Source organism: Nycticebus coucang, chromosome 7, assembly GCF_027406575.1.
Source record: "Nycticebus coucang isolate mNycCou1 chromosome 7, mNycCou1.pri, whole genome shotgun sequence".
Classification (NCBI taxonomy): Eukaryota; Metazoa; Chordata; class Mammalia; order Primates; family Lorisidae; genus Nycticebus; species Nycticebus coucang.
The window spans coordinates 97,942,399-97,961,524 of record NC_069786.1 but is presented as its reverse complement, the minus strand read 5'-3'; the positions used below and the strand labels follow the sequence as shown (position 1 = coordinate 97,961,524).

The window sequence follows — 19,126 nt, the reverse complement described above, 5'->3', positions numbered from 1 at the left end:
GGGAAGATAGTTGTTAATAAAATGTTATTGTATGAAGAGCTGTAATTGAGAAAGAACATGTTAATGTCCATTTTATTCTTATTAAAATTACGAAATGTTCATTTTTGTTTCAATACTTGAGTCATAAATCCCCTTCTTCTCATGAACTTATGTTTGGAATATGTTGCATCTTACTCAGAAGCCCTGTAATTTCCAAGGCATAAAGTGTAATCTAATTTTGTACCAAAGACTTGTTTAGGGCTGCAGTAAGCAGTTTAATAGAGGAATACGCTCTGATGATAGTTGTAGATGTATTTTTAGCAGCTAGCAAATGGAACTATATTCTATTAGTGTGTGATTAGAAGGCATGTCAAGGTGGCCCAGTGACTTGATACTTTCATTTAAATTATTTTTATGTGTTTGCTTACCAAATACTTTCTGCATCATCAACCAAATTGGAGATCTAGTTAATGTAATTTGGTTATTAAGATAATCAAAATACTACATCAACTGCATTTTGGTAAAATGTTTAAAGAAGCAACCTCCCATGTCCATTTGCTATTAACACTGGCTCAAGAGTATGCTTTTGTTTTGTGTCTGAAATAATTAGGCCATAATTTAAAGAGGCTCTCTCACTTTGCAGTTGCTCTGAAGCATATTAAGAGGTGGCAAGCGGAAGCAAAATGAGAATTTTCATTAAAAGAGATGAACCTGCCTGGTAATTTGGTCACGGTTATCAAATGCACACGGACAGCCTGGAAGTCCAAGTTAGGGATGATCACAACAGGGACCTCCCTTACCATGTCAGTAAACTGATCCACACAACTCATCCTAATCACTTCTGGAGTTGCTGGGCTACTCAGGGCAAAGGTCTTGGTCAGCCCCCTCTCTTGACGGGCAGCAGCCACTGCGTCGTAGATGGCGAATAACACAGAGGATCCCAAGAACATTCCAGCTTCACCTAATCCCTGAGAGAAGTGAGAAGGCTGTCAGAAACGCATGGTTCCTTTATGGCTAATTAGTGTACACACACACACGCACACACACACACACACACCGGCTTTGTGACCCACAAAGTGGAATGCTTTTGAACTGGCAGAATCTAATTCCCCCATGACTATTTGTGTGGGTGTGGGGTCCTCTTTAGAATATCTCATGCAAATGCCCTAGGACATCAGGGAAGCTAAAAACTCCTGTTCCCTCACCCAGTAAAGTCCTGAAGTTCAAAGCCCTTGGCACCCTGGGATACTCTAACTCTGGCTTCACACCATTTGTGTTTGACACAAGACCAAGATGAAACAACCATGATCTTTGCAGTAGAGCTTGAAAGACAGTGGAGCTTGAAAGAAAGTGAGGTGGCTGCCTCTTTTCATGCGTGCTAACTCCACCGGCATCTGTCAGATGCTTTTGAATTCACAGTATAGTGGCATTATATTTTAAATGATTCACCAGCCTCCAGAACTGTGAGAAAATAAATCTGTTGTTTAAACTACCCAGTCTGTGGTATTCGTTATGGCTGACCTAGCCAACTAATACAGAGGTTTTACGCTCCTACCTTGGAGGAGTAGATGGCGATGGGATTTCGGGAACGCACTAAAGTGACATAGAACTCTTCTGGAATCTCCGTGATGGTGGGAATTTTGTAGTCATTTGGACCCCGAGAGTAAAGCACGCCTTCTGGGGAGTATTTCAGTTCTTCTATGGTATATAATCCCATGCCTTGGATAAATGCCCCTTCAATCTACAGCCAAAAAGTTCACAGGTTGCAATTATATGACATTAGTTGAATGAAATTCCAGTGTGAATGAATGAAAAGGGAGCTCTGGGTTCTACTGCCCCATTCTTCCTTCTTTCTTTTCTTTTCTTTGTTTCTTTCTTTTTTTTTTTTTTTTTGGGACAGAGTCTCAAGCTGTCACCCTGGGTAAAGGGCCATGGCATCAAAGCTCATGGCAACCTCAAACTCTTGGGCTTAAGCCATTCTCTTGTCTTAGCCTCCCGAATCCCTCCTGGGACTATAGGTGCTTGCTAGAATGCCCATATATATATGTGTGTGTGTATATATATATATATATTTTTTTTTGGTGTTGTTGTTTTTGCAGTTGTCATTGTTGTTTTAGCTGGCCTGGGCTGGGTTGGAACCTGCCACCCTTGGTGTATGTGGCCGGCACCCTACCCACTGACCTATGGGTGCTGCCCATTGTGCCCCATTCTTTTTTTTGTATGTTTTTTTTTTTGGCTGGGGCTGGGTTTGAACCCACCACCTCCGGCATATGGGACCAGCGCCCTACTCCTTGAGCCACAGGCACTGCCCATTGTGCCCCATTCTTTTTTTTGTATGTTTTTTTTTTTGGCTGGGGCTGGGTTTGAACCCACCACCTCCGGCATATAGGACCAGCGCCCTACTCCTTGAGCCACAGGCACTGCCCAATGTGCCCCATTCTTAAAAGCACTGCCGTGGACCTTGTGGAGGATCCCTCAAAAATTAGTGCCTGCCACCTTGTCTGGTCTTATCCTTGGGTACCCCATACTCGGGTACCCAACATTGGCCAAGTTTAGGGTAATTCTCCAAGTTCACTAGGTTCTTTCTCACTGCCAAGTCTTTGTAAATGCAGTTGCTTCTGACCTCCTCACCCCTTTCCACCTCAGCTCGTCTACCTGGTGAGCTCCTGTCCATCCTCCACGTTGCAGCAGAAGAATTACAGGCTCTCTGCAGCCCTTTGGACCCTCCCACTGCTCCCTGGGTGGCCTTCGGGGCTGCTTCCTCCTGGCTCACTGCATCAGGAACGTGCTCCCTGTCATGGCAGCACTTGGAGGGTATCTTCCTTGCTCACCTCTTGCTGCCACCCTCTCTCTCACTAGTTTCTGAGCAGCTCAGGCCTGGCTTTCTTGTATTCTGTTCCAAACATGGTGCCTGGTACGTAGATGCCCTAAATGTCTGCTGAAGTAGATGAAAGTGCAGCCAGGACACTGTAGTTTTAATGCCTGGATTTCTTTACTTCCCTTCTTCCCTTCCCTTCTATATTTATAAAAAGGCATGTGGAGTTCTGTTTGCAAACTATTATCTCTGAGGAAAAGGTCCTTTTTGAAGGGAGTGTTTGCCTGGAGGTTATAAAAATTAGAGAGTTGCAGTTTGCATTTTATTGAAACGCAAAATTTAGGAATAAATAGGAAAGCAAATTTAAATTCTAAATTAGGAAAACACAATGCTTATTTCTAAAGGAAAATTGATTCAGTCTGACACACTTGTGGTTTTCTTTCCTTTTCTGATCATAACATCTCCCTTTTCACTTTTGCTCAAGCAATAAACAGGCAAGAGTTGGCTGGGAAGAGGGGGAAGGAGAGGGGAGAACAGGGCTCTAGCCTAGCTGTAGTTGTCAAATTTTTCAGGCTGAAGAACAATTTTGTGTACAGACACCAATTCCCAGCCTAGCAGGTTATGATGGCGCAAGTCTGGGCCTGACCCGGGCCAGGAATCCATGTTTCCTGTAAATGCTGCAGGTGCGTCTGCTGTAGCCTCTGAGGGGCACATTCAGAGAAACACAGAGGGACCAATATACATGCTCCTTTTAAAGCCCCTTAGCCACATTAGCTAGGTAAACCAGTCTCTTAGGACTCAGGATTGCAAGAAGCTACTGGTGGATGAAAGCACTATCTGTCAGTCTGTCAGGGTTTGATCCAAATTGCCACTCAGGTGTAGACTGAGGACCAGCTGCCTCAGCCTCACCTAGGAGCTAGTGAGCAGGTATAGGCCAGGCCCATGTGTCCAGTCTTTTGGCCCCACTTTGAGTAACAAGTCTGGAAAAAAGGTGGGCTACACTAACAGCTGGAAAGGTTTTAATTCTAAGTTTAAAAAGACTTTGGGTGAGTTAATTTTATTTATTTGTAAGACAACAATCAGATTTAAATTTAGCAAGGGGGAAGATATTGTGTTTAAGCATTTGTTTTTCTAATTCCTCTAAATAGTACAGCGTGTTTAAATTTAATATTAATATGGGCACTAATGACACTCTGTTATTTATCTATATAATGTTCTAATACTATGAAATGAACATATTAGTGCTCATTGAAGAAAAACTAGGAGGCACAGGGATTTAAAAACCAGAAGAAATCATACATATTCCTTCCATGCAGAGAAACCATTGTTAACATTTTCTTGAATTTTCTGTCAGGATTTTATTTATGAGGTCAGACAATTAAGTTAGTGAACTCATTTTAGAAAAAGCGCTGCATACCTTATTGCTGAGCATCACTACAGTCCCCTTCAAAGTCTTCCCCTTGGGAAGCCGTGCACTGATGCCTGCACCTAGTCCACTGTCAAAGCAATTTGGGGACTCTTTTTCTGAAATGGCCATCAGAGCAGTCATCAGATAAAGGTCTGACAATCAAATTCATGAAATCATCCTTAAAAAAGTGCTACACGCGGCCGGGCATGGTGGCTCACATGCTGTGTAGTCCTATGGCTGTGGGAGGCTGAGGCAGGTGTATTTCCTGAGCTCGGAGGTTCAAGACCAGTATGAGCCAGAGTGAGCCAGAGTGAAACCCCATCTCTACCAAAAAAAAAAAAAAAAAAAAAAAAGCTGGGCGTTGTGGCAGGTGCCTGTAATTCCAGCTACTTGGGAGGCAAAGGGCAAGAGAATCGTTAAAGGAAGAACAGAAAATAAACAAACAAAACTACAAACTAAGAAGAGTGAACAAGCCAGCTGAAATTGAAAGCAAAAAAAAAAAAAAAAAAGTGCTACACACCTCATTGCTGAATATCACTAGTCACCAGATGGCCAAGGGGAGCTCTTTGAAGGTGACCACAGTGGTATTCAGCAATGAGACATGTGGCACTTTTTTCTGGGATGAGTTCTCGCACTTAATTGTCTGAACTCTATGTGCACCTACGCATGTGTGTGTGAGTGTAATATACAATATATAACGCAGTATATAATATATAGGTATAATGCAGAATACTTGCATTAGGAATGAACAAATTTTGGAGGATGCTGGAAAATATGAATAGTATGTTGAATGAATAGCTGCTAAATGAGGTTGACTAAAAGTCCCCAGGGGGTGGCTCTGGAATTACTCACCTGTCCAATATCCAGGGCTGGGTTTATGCTGAACGCAGCATCTATGAAGATGTCGGTTCTAAGGAGCTGCACCAAAAGGAAATATAGAATATAAAATGATATTTATTTAAAGCAGAGTTTTACTAAAATCATGTATCTGTCCCTGTTTCTTCCCCCGGGAGGATCAAGTTGGTCGCTGTTGCAGGGTTTGTGTTTATGCTGTGAAGATGGTGAGTGCAGTGTCACTCCTTACCTTATGAGCCCCAGTGAGACAGTCGACTTCAACCTCAGAACAGGATGCACCATAGACAAAATACGGATAAGCATCGCCTTCCTCTTTCTCCCAGTCCATATTTGTCTGGTAGCCTCTGAGAAGGGAAGTCAAGTGTGGAAGGAAAAGACACTTTTCTCGCTAGGGGTCTAATCACCCCCTGTGCTTGGTCCTGGAGATGACAGGGCAGAAGGCCACCGACAGGGGCTGCAGGCAGCTTCTCCACCCTGTGGCTGCAGGCCTTCCTCCCCTTCTCCCTCAAGGGGACCATGTGGTTAGGCTACAAGTTACCACAGCAGACAAGGGGAGGAGAGCCACTGGTGGTGGACCCCAACCCTCCAAGACACGGTTGGTGGGAAGGGTCCAGGTGTGTGTGGATAGCTGTGGTGTGTCTCCTGGCTGGCCAACAGCTGCTGCCCCATGGAGGCTCTGGATCGTCCCTTGTGCCTGGCCCTCCCCAGATCTCCTTCCCCAGTCCCACAATCCCATGATTAAGGGCTTATCTCTAGGCCCCACAGAGCTCTGGCTCTCTCCTGACACCTGTGCAGGCTAATGAGCGCACATTGTCGCTGCCAAAGCATAATTTAAGCCAAAATAAAAATGTCTCTTACTTGAAATATCCAGTAGCTGAGAGACTGATGGAATCTTCAAAGGCTTTTGCAACCTGAAAGAGATGATTAGTTACAAAGAGATATAAATTAGGGTTAGTAATGAAAAACGCCTTCCATGCTGGGCTTGCCTGCTCTGTGTGCCCCAGGCTCTACACACACATTTTCCTAAGGGAGACTCAGGCCTGGTTACAAGCTATAGGTTATGCTTTTCAAGGCAGGTGCTCAAAGGCAGGTGCTCAAAGGCAGCTGCTAGCTCTGCTCTGGGACCCTTTGTTTTGGAGGGTTCCACAGCGTAAAGTTTAATACTTTTCACCCTTTTGGGCATGTTAAATTAGGGAGAGGGTTATGTATATATGTATTTAGTTCCCACTTTGCTCTCAAATCATTTGGCTGTCTGGAATATATGATTATATCAGCATTCCTGCTAGGGTAAACTGGGTCAGGTGGAAAATAATAAAAATGGTAATAATAATAATAATAGTCATTATTAAAAATAGAGTAATCCTTTGATCTTAGGAGTACTATATTCTCCATTGTATAGGTGAGAAAACAAAGGCCTGAGGGGGTTTGAACATTTGTGTATCCCTCAATATGCTTGAAATCCTAACGCCCCATGTGATGGTCTGAGGAGATGTGGCCTTTGGAAGGTGATTAGGTCATCAGAGCAGATCCCTCCTAAGTGGGATTAGTGCCCTTATAAAAGAGGCCCCAGAGAGAGCTGCCTTGTCCCTTCCCCGTGTGAGGATGCAGCCAGGAGGCATGATCCATGAGCTAGGAAATGGGTCCTCACCAGACACCGAACCTGCGAGTGCCTTGATCTCGGACCTCCCACCTCCAGAACTGTAAGAGAGAAATTTCTGTTGTTTATAAGCCACCCAGTCTATGGTACTTTGTTATAGTAAGCCGGGGACTAAGATGAAGTGAGTGACAGGCCACTGGTGACATTACAGAGATAGCACCTAGGTGTGTCTTGCTTTAGAGCCCATCCAGCTGTCATACTTGGTGAGGAATTAGGCAGTGAAATAAAGTCAGGTTTGAATGAACTCAGGTATCACTTTTACCCTTTTGGAAAAGTCAATGTAAAGGCAAGAAATGCTTTGTTTCTGGAATGGGCATCACCCGACAGCTGTGCACCTAGGACCGTTTCCCATCTGGATGGAGTTGCCTTTTCCTGGCAGGGATAAGGAGAACACTCACCCAGTCCTCCCATTTTCCTTTAGGGTTTTTCCTGATGATGGGATGAAGACGGGTCATAAGAATTTGGCAGGCATTCTAAAGATAAATATTTGAAATAATGTCAGAAAGAAAAGGCACAGGGAATAGCAAAATGGTACCTACTAACGTCAATTCACATGTAAACCATCAGTTGTGTGAACCTGCCTCCTAGCCTTCTAGTAGGATGTAGAGGACGCCAAGAGCCAGCCAACCTCTGAGCAAGATAATTTGCAGCTGGGGAACGGACCCTTGGGTGATTCGTCCGCAGCTGCTCCTTGCGGAGAAAGAGCCGGAGCCCATGGCGATCCTTAGGCACGCAGTCATTGTCTAATACTCCCCTCACCTGTCTTGTGCTGTCTCAATAAAAGGCTACTGCAGAGGTTGCTGGGGCTGTCCTGCAAATAAGGTTAGCCCACCTCCTACAAGCTTGTACTTCTAATCCGCATCAGGCCTGGTTCCTTTCTGCGGCGATTGAGTCCAGTGCCATAGGGGCCACTAGGGGCTGCGACAGCAGGGTTTGTTAAACTTGGACTCTCTTCACAGGGAAAAATATTCTATGGATTCTGCAGTGTAGACCTAAAATGAGTTTTATTATAATGTTTAAAAATATGCTAACATAAAGCTAGGTAGAGTTGCTTTAGAGTTATAGCTCTTATAAATACACAGCAAACACAAAATGACAGAGCATGCACTCCCATCTACATGCCAATGAAACTCAAATAACAACATGAATCCAGTTGATTGATGATGCTTTCTGAAGCAAAATGCTGCTTGAAATGTGGAGAAAGTGTTGGTTGCTGTGGCACAGGTACTTTTGAGTGGAGCATGCCTATTGTGCGCTAGGTGATGGATCGATTCTCTCCCCACGCTCCTCATTCAGATTGCCACTAGATTTACATTTGCGTTCTGTACCTTGCCATCAGCTGCTCTTCACTGGGAAGTTCATCTCTGCTCTTTTCTTGTTGTTTTGCCACAGAGTCCACTGTTGGTCCCAAATGTGGGAGAGATCTTATGGAGTAGTCTAGTTATAAAGCAGTCATTCTGACGATCCAGAATACAACTGTACTTATTTTATTTATTTATTTTTATTTTTTTATTGTTAAATCATAGCTGTGTACATTAGTGCAATCGCCTGCACCCATTCTAAGATGCACCATAGATGTGGCCCCACCCATTCACCTCCCTCCACCAAAACCTCCCCCTCCCTTCCTATTTTATTTTTTTTTTAAAGATTATTGTTAAAGTGAAAATAAGTTAGTGAGGTAAAATCTTGGACTCCTGAGATTACAACTGCTCACCCCGGGGTATCAGGGAACCCCAGCTCGGCTTCCACTCTTAGTACAAACACAAACCCATCTGCGTCTCTACCCTTAGCTGTTCATCTCAGCCTCAGAACACCCTACTGGCCCCCTCCTGGTTTCTCTTCTTTCTTTTCTATCCTCTTTTTTAGGAAATGGTGTATGGTTTTTTGTGTGTGTGTGTGTGTTAGGGAAATCCCTGTTTTCATAGCTCTCTCTTGCTGGTCCCCTCAGTTTTCCATCGCTGAACTCATTAGAAGAGTGCCTCGGGGAAGGCAACTTAAGTCCTGGAGTCCCCACTCCAGTCCAGATATCAGAGCTTCCCTTCATCATGCCCTGACCACCGCGCGTAACTTCTGTGTGTAACTTTAGATTCAAGAGTTTCATAGTCTCCCAATATAATTTTCCCTGTAGAGAGTGAGATACTGCAGTGAACATTTGTCATTCTTTTGTGACCTTCAGAATGCCTTTCTTTTCTTTTTTTTTTTTTAATAGGCCAAAATATTTATTTGCCTAAAACAAAAAAACCCGGACGTTTCCTTAGTTACAGTTTTGGGCGGTGAGTAAAGGTCATAATAAAAAACAATAAGCCCCCAAACTTCCGTAGCAGCTTTGATTTTTTTCCCTAAAAAAAAAAAAGTTCATTTTCCTCAAGAGATTGATTTAAATGAGATATGCATCCGGTTTCCCACTTTGGGTAAAGTGCCCAAACTCACACAATTCCCACAACTTCAGATCAGAATTACAATGGACTGAAGAATTCATCAAGTTAAATACTCAAGGTCATCTCAAATCCTGAAGAGTCCCTGTTTTCTGTGACAGGGAAGAAGTCTGCTAGCAAATAGTTAAATTGAAATCCAGATAAAAATGCTCTAAATCTTCATCTTTGGGTTCTTCTCTGTAAACATTTGTTTTAATAATTCCTAGATAAACTTGATTCACTCATTTTCTATTCTACTCTGTGCTTTTCTTTGTGTCATCTGTTTTCTTTTCTTTTCACAAATTCAGTTTGTGGACATGTAGAGTATAAATCTGGCGAGCAGAGCAGGATAGCAGGGAGCAGCTTGGCTGCTGCTCGCCCCCACCGGGCTCAGTGCTCCCAGCACGGCAGCACTGAAGCCACTGAGCCACTGCTTGCTGTTTTCATGGAACCGCAGTGCCTTAAGAACAATCAGATCATCTCTTTTGTCCTGATGGGCATGAATAGTATCATATATTAGTGTCCACATAGGTCCAGAAAAATACAGAGGCAGGCAAACAGATGGATCACAGGAACCCTTGACAGCAGACCATCCAAGCAATGCTTCCCAATTAAGTGAATTAAGTGTCAACCCCAAGGCTAATTGAGGCCAGTATGTAATTCTTTCCTTTTTTTTTTTTTTTGAGACAGAGTCTCAAGCTGACTCTACCCAGAGTCACCCTGGGTAGAAGGCCATGGTGTTATCATAGCTCACAGCAAGCTCCAACTCTTGGGCTTAAGCAATCCTCTTGCCTCAGTTTTTCTATTTTTAGTAGAGATGGTCTTGCTCTTGCTCAGGCTCGTCCTGAACTCTGGAGCTCAGGTAATCCACCCCCCTGGGCCTCTCAGAGTGCTAGGATTACAGGCGTGAGCTACCACACCTGGCCTGTAATTCTTTTCATTAGTGGGTAGGTGATGACAAGAAGTAGGAAAGCTGCTCCCAGAGCTATACCATAGTAACTCAGATACAGAAGAACATCCAGTGCCCAGGTCAGCTGTCCTCCAAGAAAAACAAAGGATTGAAAAGTTGAAATGTCTCCAGCAGCTGCTGGGTGACTTGCTGTTCTTGTAACTTTTTTATCATATTCCCAGTCCCACATGTCTTAACAGTACAGCTTGCAAGAAGGACAACATGTATCAATCTGGGAAACAGCTGGTTGAGCTGCCAAACCAACGGTCCAGGTACACGGTAGACAGAGTAGCCGGGTCCCAATGGACTTGTCCAGTTGCATGAGGCTCAAATAGGGCTCCAGAGGCAGGGGCACGCAGTCCACCACCACCCCTACCAACAGGCTGAGGGGCACCTGCATGGCTCCGGCCAGGCTGGGAGCTGCCACCCACCACCCCAAGCTTGCACCACAGCCCAAGGGCCATGCACACATCTCCTACCCCACCAACCCAGAATACCTTTCTTCAGGGAATTCTCTCACCCTTTATTTTTCGGTAGGATCACCTCCCCCTGTTAAAGCTCCAAATGCCAGAAGGATTTCTCCACCTTCCTTTGCAAGGTAGAAAATTTTACAATATACAAAAGTAGAGAGACTAGTACAGTAACCCCCCTCCTGTCCTTTATCCAGTTTCGACAATGGTCATTTGCACCCCAATCTCACCACCCAGCTTTCTTTCTTACCTCCACTTTTACCTCACTCTGTGGCTACCTTGACCTCCGCACAGCCTTCCCTGCCCTCGGGGTGGAACTGAGCCAGGTCACAAGTTGTTAAAATCATAGGAGAGGCTCTGCCCACATCAGAGTCCCCAGGGCATCCGTGGGGAGGGAATCGGATGCAACATGGCCACATCATGGCGACACCGGCCAAGTAAGATGCGTTCTGCTTTTACATTTATGACCTTCCATCCTCTGACTTTATCAAATGTAGGCTAGGAAGGTGGAGGGAAGTGGGAGAAGCCCCTCCCAACCCCTTCCCACTTCCAGGCCTCGCTGAGAAGTAGCAGAGACAATGTAATCTGATGTACATTTCAGAATTTTGGACTGAACATTTTAATTATTGAAATGAGATGGTTTCTTGAGAAAGAGTGGTCAATGGGACTTTAATGGTCTTAGAGTAATGAGAAAACTATAGGTAGATTTTATTCAGGGGGGCGGGAAGAAGCCCAGAGAGGAAACTTGAACCATGGGTAGGAGAAGAGTCATTTCCTGCCACCCCCAGCTGGAGCTTCTCTTTCCAAGTAACACTTGGTTGAATACATCTGTATTTCGTCTGCCTGGATGGGAGCTGGATGAGATCAGGCTCTTTGGGTTTTGTTCTGTTTCATTTATTACTACACTCCTAATGCTTAGAACAGAATCTGGAATAGGGTAGGCTTCAGTAAATGTTTGTTAAATCAATGTTGAATCGATAAAGTAAGTGTGAAGTCACACAAATTTATGACTTTTCGTATGATGGCTCTTCATCAAAAATCATAAAAATATGAAAATCTTTCTAAAAATACTTTTCTTTCCTCCTTTTTAATTATTTTTGGTGATCTTACCTTATCAAAGCCTGAGACTGTCTAGTAGTGTATTAGGTGTCTCCTTGCAAACTGCTTGCAAGGCAATTAGCATCCGGATGAAAGGCAAGAAATGGACTCAATCATTTATAGGTTTTATCAAAGTGAGAATTTTCCAGAGTGCTTTTCTTGGGCACTTGTTCCACAGGATGTTAAGAGGTATTATATTAGCTAAAACTGTTTTCATGGTTAAATAAACTTGGAAAAACCAGAGTGAAACAATTTGGTTTCTTTACTGCAGGTTTTTTCAGAGACTTTAATATGCTAAGATGTCCTAATAAGCCTCTATGAGTGGAATGTGGTAAAGACTTGACATTTTCCAAGTGGTTGACTGCTGAATCCTTTCTTCCTCACTGATAGTTTCCCAGGACTAGCCTTCCAAGGCGTGTCCTCTGGGGAACCGTGTTTCATACAGTACACAGGCATGTTTGACAGGCTGGAAGTATCTCTTGCCATCCAAGGGCTTGTCATTTTGTGGAAATGGGGTCCGTGGGTGGTAGATGACCAATCAGTAGTGCTTTAGAGGTTGAGGGGTGGGGAAGGAAGTGGTGGTTGTGGCCTTATTGCATGTCTTTGTGACCCACCTGATCATTCTATGAAGTGGCTGGTATTTGCACCCCTAGTTTCACAGAAGAGGAAAGGGATTCCTAGAGAGGTTAACTGCCTGGCCCAAGCCCTTCGTGCAAGGAGGATGGGATTATCCTGCATTGCTCTGATGGGCTGGGATGAGAGAAGGGAGAGATTTTCTTACCTAAAGTTTTCACGTGCAAGAGAACATTAATTATGAAAAATTGGCCAGTGCAACAGAGAGAATACAAACTGCGAGCCTCAGAAAACTTGACTTGGAGCCTCGGCTCTGCCAGTAATTAGCCAAATGGCCTAGAACTTGACCTTTCTTGGTTTCAGTTTCATCTTCTATAAGAGAGGGAATGGGACAAAGTCCATTGTCCCATGGACAGTATTGTCACTGGGTGACTGAGAAATAAGAGAAAAATCACCTGCACGGCCTTTCCGTTGATGTCTGTCCCCATTGACGCTGCTGTGAAGACAGCATTGGGCACTGTGGTGGTGCTAGTTTCAGACAGGTGTATGTATGACTGGGGGATGTTGAGTTCTCGACTAGCCACCTGTCAGGAGCAAAAGAAAAGTATTTATTTCATGGACTTTAAGCGTCCCCCCCCGCAAATCAAAAAACCTTTATATTCTTTTTAGAATTGAATATAGACCTGGCTATTCTCCTGCACAAACATTTAAGCTAGCATTCTGGGTTTGCAGGCAGATTGATGCATTTGAAAATTTTAAAAGGCACTATTGGGTGGCGCCTGTGGCTCAGTGAGTAGGGCACTGGCCCGATATACCAAGGGTGGCGGGTTTGAACCCAGCCCCGGCCAAACTGCAACAAAAAAATAGCTGGGTGTTGTGGTGGCCACCTATAGTCCCAGCTACTCAGGAGGCTGAGGCAAGAGAATCGCTTAAGCCCAAGAGCTGGAGGTTGCCATGGCACTCTACCGAGGTGACAAAGTGAGAAAAAAAAATTTTAAATGGTACTATTAAGACATACTTTTCAGATGCAGGTGGCCAACCAAAGTGTCTTTTTATGCTTTCTTTTATATCAGTGTCATGGAAGCCACGTGGCAGGATGGTCACTCTGGGGCATCTAGTTTAGTAGGACAGGTGCAGGCAACAGTGAGATTATGATGTTACTGTTTTACCTTCATCTTTTTCTCATGGCTTATGGACAATGTAACAGATTATGCTTACTTTGTGGGATATTTAGTAGACACAAAGATTTTGTTGGGGGAGGAAAAAAATACATTTAGAGAAGGCCCAAGTATCTTCTCACTCTCTGTCATTGGGAGAGAATATTTGTTTCTCATGCACATTTCTAATTCAAACATCGTATTCAACAAATTCTTAGGGAAAATTTCCTATTGTAATTTTTTGCTATTTCCATAACATTAGAAACACTTCTTTGAATTAGCACACATAATGGCCAGTCATGTGAAGTTCCTAAGTAGATTGAAAATTCTAAGAATGTAGTTTTTCATTCTATTAAATGCATTCATTTATAATTGAGGATTTGAATGAACAAAGGATTGCTTTGAACAACTGTCATTGAGAAATAAAAATAAAATCCCCAGCCCCATCCCAACTGACTAAATGGAACCAAGGGGACCTCAGAGAAACCTTAAAAACTAGTTCCTGGCCATGATGGAGTGGGAGGTAGGACATGCCTCATTATACCCCCTCCCTCACTAAATGCCTATAGACTTTCTTTTCTAAGGGCTAAACAGAAACTGGACCTTTCCAAAGACTTGCTGCACTACTGATTTCAACCAATCACCAGATGCTGCAGCTGGACTCCCCTCCCTTTTTGCAGTTTTGACACAACTGACTAGCATTCCTTCTTGAAACCATGAACCCACAGAGGTCCTAGCTGTTTATGCAGGCTGCACACAGGTTTCCTCTGTGCCCACTCTTTTCCCTTTTGATGTATAGAACCTGATTTTAATGAATTTAAATATTAAGTCTTCTCCCCCCAAAGAGCATGGGATATTATGTACATATTTGCTTACAACGCATGTGTGCACCCCCTTTTGTGAATATACACAGCTCCTCCTATAACATGTTGAATATGTATACTTACCCAACCCGATTAGCATAAATTCCTGTCTCACTCTTCCTCCTTCAAATCGGCTGCTTTCAGTTTGTGCCACAGGCTATGCTTTTCAGCCAGCCAGCTTGCAAGCTGTAACACTTTATAAGAAATAAAACCCTCCTCTCCAAATTTATGGATTTCATGATTTTAAGTCAACAGCATGAGGCTTAAACGAGTTTTATCTTTGAAGATTCAAATAACATTTTTCAGGAGACCTATGGACTTGGTTCTTTGGTGTGCAGGAGGAATAATATATTACATATATTATATGTTATATAAAACATAACACATTTCCTCAATCCTAAAACCCATTTCCCTCACTCCCTGCATTTTTGGGTTCCTGAAGATGAGTTCTACAATTGACTTGTGCATTTAGTTTAATAGTATTTCTCTTACTCAACAAGAAAATAGCCGTTGACTGTAACATGCTATGCTCCCCTACATTGGAGAAGATGGACGCTTATCTCACCTGAATCATCTTAGTGTATAGGCCTTGTCCCATTTCACAGCCACCATGGGTCACCAGGACAGAGCCATCCAGATAGATGTGGACTAGAGCAGCCGCCTAGGGGAAAATAATTGTAATACTAGTTTGGAAACTGATGCAGCCAAATGTTTTGAGTGTAGCCAAGGTTGCTGGATGAACAATTTTTTTTTTGTAGAGACAGAGTCTCACTTTATGGCCCTCGGTAGAGTGCTGTGGCCTCACACAGCTCACAGCAACCTCCAACTCCTGGGCTTAAGCAATTCTCTTGCCTCAGCCTCCCGAGTAGCTGCAACTACAGGTGCCCGCCACAACGCCCGGCTATTTTTTTGTTACAGTTTGGCCAGGACCGGGTTCGAACCTGCCACCCTCAGTATATGGGGCTGGCACCCTGCCCACTAAGCCACAGGTGCCGCCCAACAATTTTGTTTTATTAAGCCAATCTCTCCTTTTTCGTTCTAGAGAAGAAGGCTATTATTGATGGGTACAGACAACTTCTTGCAAGAAATCTGAGCCTTAGAAACCATCAATGTAGACAGCAGATGAATGTGCTCCTCTTTCCTCTCACCAGTGTCCGCCTCCTGGAGGCGGTGGGAGCTACCTCTCCAGAGACCCAATCTACACAACATTTTATTACTCTTCCCTCCCTGGACATGGAAATCAATTTTAAAGCAAATGGAACCTATGTGAGTAAATTTCCAAGCACACCTCTCTTGGATACTTAGACAAATGGAAGAATTTTGAGATCTTTGAATTGTTTCCAGGCACTGATCTTTTAGTATTATGATGCGGGAAGGGTCTGCACCCCACTAATTCAGTAGTAGGCAGGAGGTGAAGCCCAAATACTCAGTTTCAAACTCCCAGGTGATTTCAATAATTGGACTTCATTGACTCACTCTAAATTCTTCTCTTTGACCCCGAGAGAATAGAAACCTAGACAGGCGAGGACTCGGCCACATCCAGATGCCTAGTTTGTGGGAAGTCAGGGCTTGAGCCCACAGTCCTAACTTCAGTGTTCTTAGTGGCCATGCCATCCTGCCTCCTCAAACTAACTGCTGTTGTCCATCCCTGAAGCCGGTGTTCTAACTGCAGAATCTACAGATGTGCCTGTGGCTCCAGGGACTGGACTACAGGAGGGAGGCAGCTGGGCTATCAATGGTGGTTCTGCAAGTTGCTGGTGGTTTTTGGAGAGCAATCCCTACCACGGGGTCCTGCACATGGCCCTACTCCCCAGGGCCCCTACCTCTGTGCCTGTGCCCCTGCCATCAAGCATGAAAATACCAACCAACTCATCTCTCCCAGTCTTCTCCGTGTGGCAGTGTATTTACAGACTCATTGGGTCCTGTACAGGAACTTTTTTTTTTTTTGTAGAGACAGAGTCTCACTTTATCACCCTCAGTAGAGTGCCGTGGCCTCACACAGCTCACAGCAACCTCCAACTCCTGGGCTTAAGTGATTCTCCTGCCTCAGCCTCCCGATTAGCTGGAACTACAGGCGCCCACCACAATGCCCGGCTATTTTTTGGTTGCAGTTTGGCCGGGGCCGGGTTTGAACCTGCCACCCTCGGTATATGGGGCCGGTGCCTTACCGACTGAGCCACAGGCGCAGCCCCTGTACAGGAACTTTTAAACTTTATATTTTCACCTCCTTGACAATCTAACAAGCGTAATGCACGACTACCCAGGAATAGTATTGCCATGTGCTTTCAGGTACCATGCTAGATTTTATGCTGATGATTGTCTAGGCACCAGGTACAAGTACTTTAACTAATGAAGCATATTTGATGCAAGAAGTGAGGCAGTGAGTCATCACATCATCATAGACATTTAGGAGGCAGCAGCAGCCAGAACTACCTTCATTTTGTGAGTGAGGATTTAGTTTTAGAAAAGCAACATCATTTACCACATGAAATTAATGCCATATTTTGAATACTACTGGCCTTTACAGTATTACTTTTACTTGATTTGCAGATTCATTTTTAAATAAAGGCTTAAGAGCTAAAAGAAGCTTAGTCTTTATTTTGTGGTTATACACAATTAAATAACATTAAAATAAATAATTAAGTAGGCTGGGTACAGTGGCTCATATCTGTAATCCTAGCACTCTGGAAGGCAGAGGTATGCAGATTGCCCGAGCTCAGGAGTTAGGGACAAGTCTGAGTAGGAGTGAGACCCCACCTCTATTAAAATAGAAAAACTAGCTGGGTATTATGGCAGACAACTATAGTCCCAGCTACTTGGGAAGCTGAGGCGTGAGAATTGCTTGAGCCAAGAGTTTGAAGTTACTGTGAGCTATGATGATGCCACAACACTCAACCCAAGGTGACAGAGTGAGATTTTGTCTAAAAAAAAGTAAATAGACCAGGCACGGTGGTTCACACCTGTAATTCTAGCACTCTGGGAGACCCAGGCAGGCGGACTGCTTGAGCTTAGGAGTTTGAGACCAGACTGAGCATAAGTTCTACCCTGTCTCTATTAGACAGCCAGGTGTTGTGGTGGGTGCCTGTACTCCCTGCTACTCAGGAGGCTGAGGCAAAAGGGTGACTTGAGTCCCAGAGTTTGAGGTGGACGTGAGGTATGACACCATAGCACTCTCGCCAGGTGACAAAATGAGACTCTGTCTCAACAACAACAACAACAACAACAAAAACTTAAGCAACTATCTAGAGTCCACAAGAATTTTCTCCTTCAAGGGCACCTTGTGTTATTCTGGCTTGAGAAGTGTCACTCGGGGAAAAGACACCCATGTGCTCTCTGTAGTGCATTGCTCCCTGCTGTCCCTTCCCTCCTCCTTTTCCTTCCTACCTTGTTAGTGGCCTCTGAGGAAGAGTGTGCACAGGAGATAATTTTGGTAAGAAACAGCTTGGTCACACCTTAGTCTCACCAAGAAGGGGACCTATATTCTTTCCTTTGACTGGGTGTGATTATGGGGACATTTCAGAAATTAAGGGGGATGGAAACAAAAGATAAATGACAGAATAAGACACTACACCCCCCCACCCCCTACCCCCGCAAGAAACTGGTTACAATGAAACTAAAAAGGAGGAGTCATTGAGCCTCCAGATAGTAACGCCAAGTTTCTGTGTGAATCCTACAGCTCTCTCTGTTCTCAGGTGTTTTTACGAGCTTTGTCTTCACATGACGCTACTGCCTTCACTAAGACACTAGGGAAGAAAGAAAGGAATCCGGTTGTGACCCCCTTGTTTTCTCATGGATTTGACATTTGACTCCATATCTCAATACCTATGTTTGCGGCCCTGCTACTCCAGGCCAGAATCGCCTGAACTGGACTTTATTCTTTTATTATTGTTATTATTATTTTTTGAAGGCAGTCTCACTCTGTCACCCTGGGTAGAGTACTGTGGCATCACAACTCACAGCAACCTCGAACTCTGGGATAGGGGTGGGGGTGAGGTGCCTTGCTCTTGCTCGGGCTGGTTTTGAACTCTTAAGCTCAAGCAATCCACCTGACTCAGCCTCCCAGAGTGCTAGGATTACAGGTGTGAGTTGCCACACCCTGCCTGGACTTTACTCTTGATTGCCTTCTGGAGTCCCTGATGTGGTGACCTACCAGGTCTGCCCTGACTTCTGTGATCCTCAGCTCTTGCCTAAACCCACTCTATTTCCTGCTAAAACAGCCCAGTTTCTTTGCTTTTTCCCAGAAGGAATCATCCCCATCTCCACACGATTGCTTTTTCTGGGCAGCCAGTCATTTGGAAAAGAGCTGTGGATGGGAAGATACCTCTCCCAACCTCACCTGATTGTAGTAGGCTGTGGGCATCCCAATGTTAAATTTCATGGGAACCACGGCAAGCCCCCTCTTCTTCCAGTAATTCTTTGTGTTAAATTCCTCTGCAGCCAGTTTCCTATCATAGAATGAAGACTTCTCCAGACATTCTTTCCAGCATCTTCTCAAGGGCTCTGGATTAAATGTCTTCTTGTAGGCTGTTTTGCTAATTCTCTTATACATGTTTATTTCTCTAACCTGAAAGATGAGAAAATAAAATGGGTTTTAGGGACAGATGCCTGTTCCATACGTGAATCATGCATTTTTGCTATATGCCTGAAAGTCTCTCTAAAAAAAGAAATAACTATCTAAAATAGTTTTAAAAACACAAGTACAAATGTGCATGGATAAACATAATAATAACAACAGTAGAATCTACCATTGTATACTTCATATGCAATCAGGCTCTAGAAGGAGGGGTGTCCAACGTGGGCGCAGGTGGGCCACAGGCTGGTTTTGTGAGGAATTTTTGCTTGTGTGTGGTGTCAGATATTATGAAAAGTATGCGTGGGCTTTTTTTTT

At 44.0% G+C, this 19,126-nt stretch overlaps 1 protein-coding gene across 1 annotated transcript in view; it reads right to left on the bottom strand.

Annotated features, from left to right (window-relative positions):
* The window catches only part of LOC128589915 (aldehyde oxidase 4-like), a 54,694-nt gene that overhangs the window by 2,815 nt on the left and 32,753 nt on the right, over window positions 1-19,126 (bottom strand). The window contains exons 15-23 of the mRNA XM_053596791.1: window positions 18,575-18,802; window positions 14,804-14,899; window positions 12,674-12,802; window positions 7,113-7,187; window positions 5,916-5,968; window positions 5,287-5,401; window positions 5,055-5,120; window positions 1,535-1,720; window positions 780-947 (exon numbers count right to left, since the gene is read on the bottom strand). Coding sequence (XP_053452766.1) covers window positions 780-947; window positions 1,535-1,720; window positions 5,055-5,120; window positions 5,287-5,401; window positions 5,916-5,968; window positions 7,113-7,187; window positions 12,674-12,802; window positions 14,804-14,899; window positions 18,575-18,802 — 1,116 coding nt within the window. The remainder of the gene's footprint in view (window positions 1-779; window positions 948-1,534; window positions 1,721-5,054; window positions 5,121-5,286; window positions 5,402-5,915; window positions 5,969-7,112; window positions 7,188-12,673; window positions 12,803-14,803; window positions 14,900-18,574; window positions 18,803-19,126) is intronic.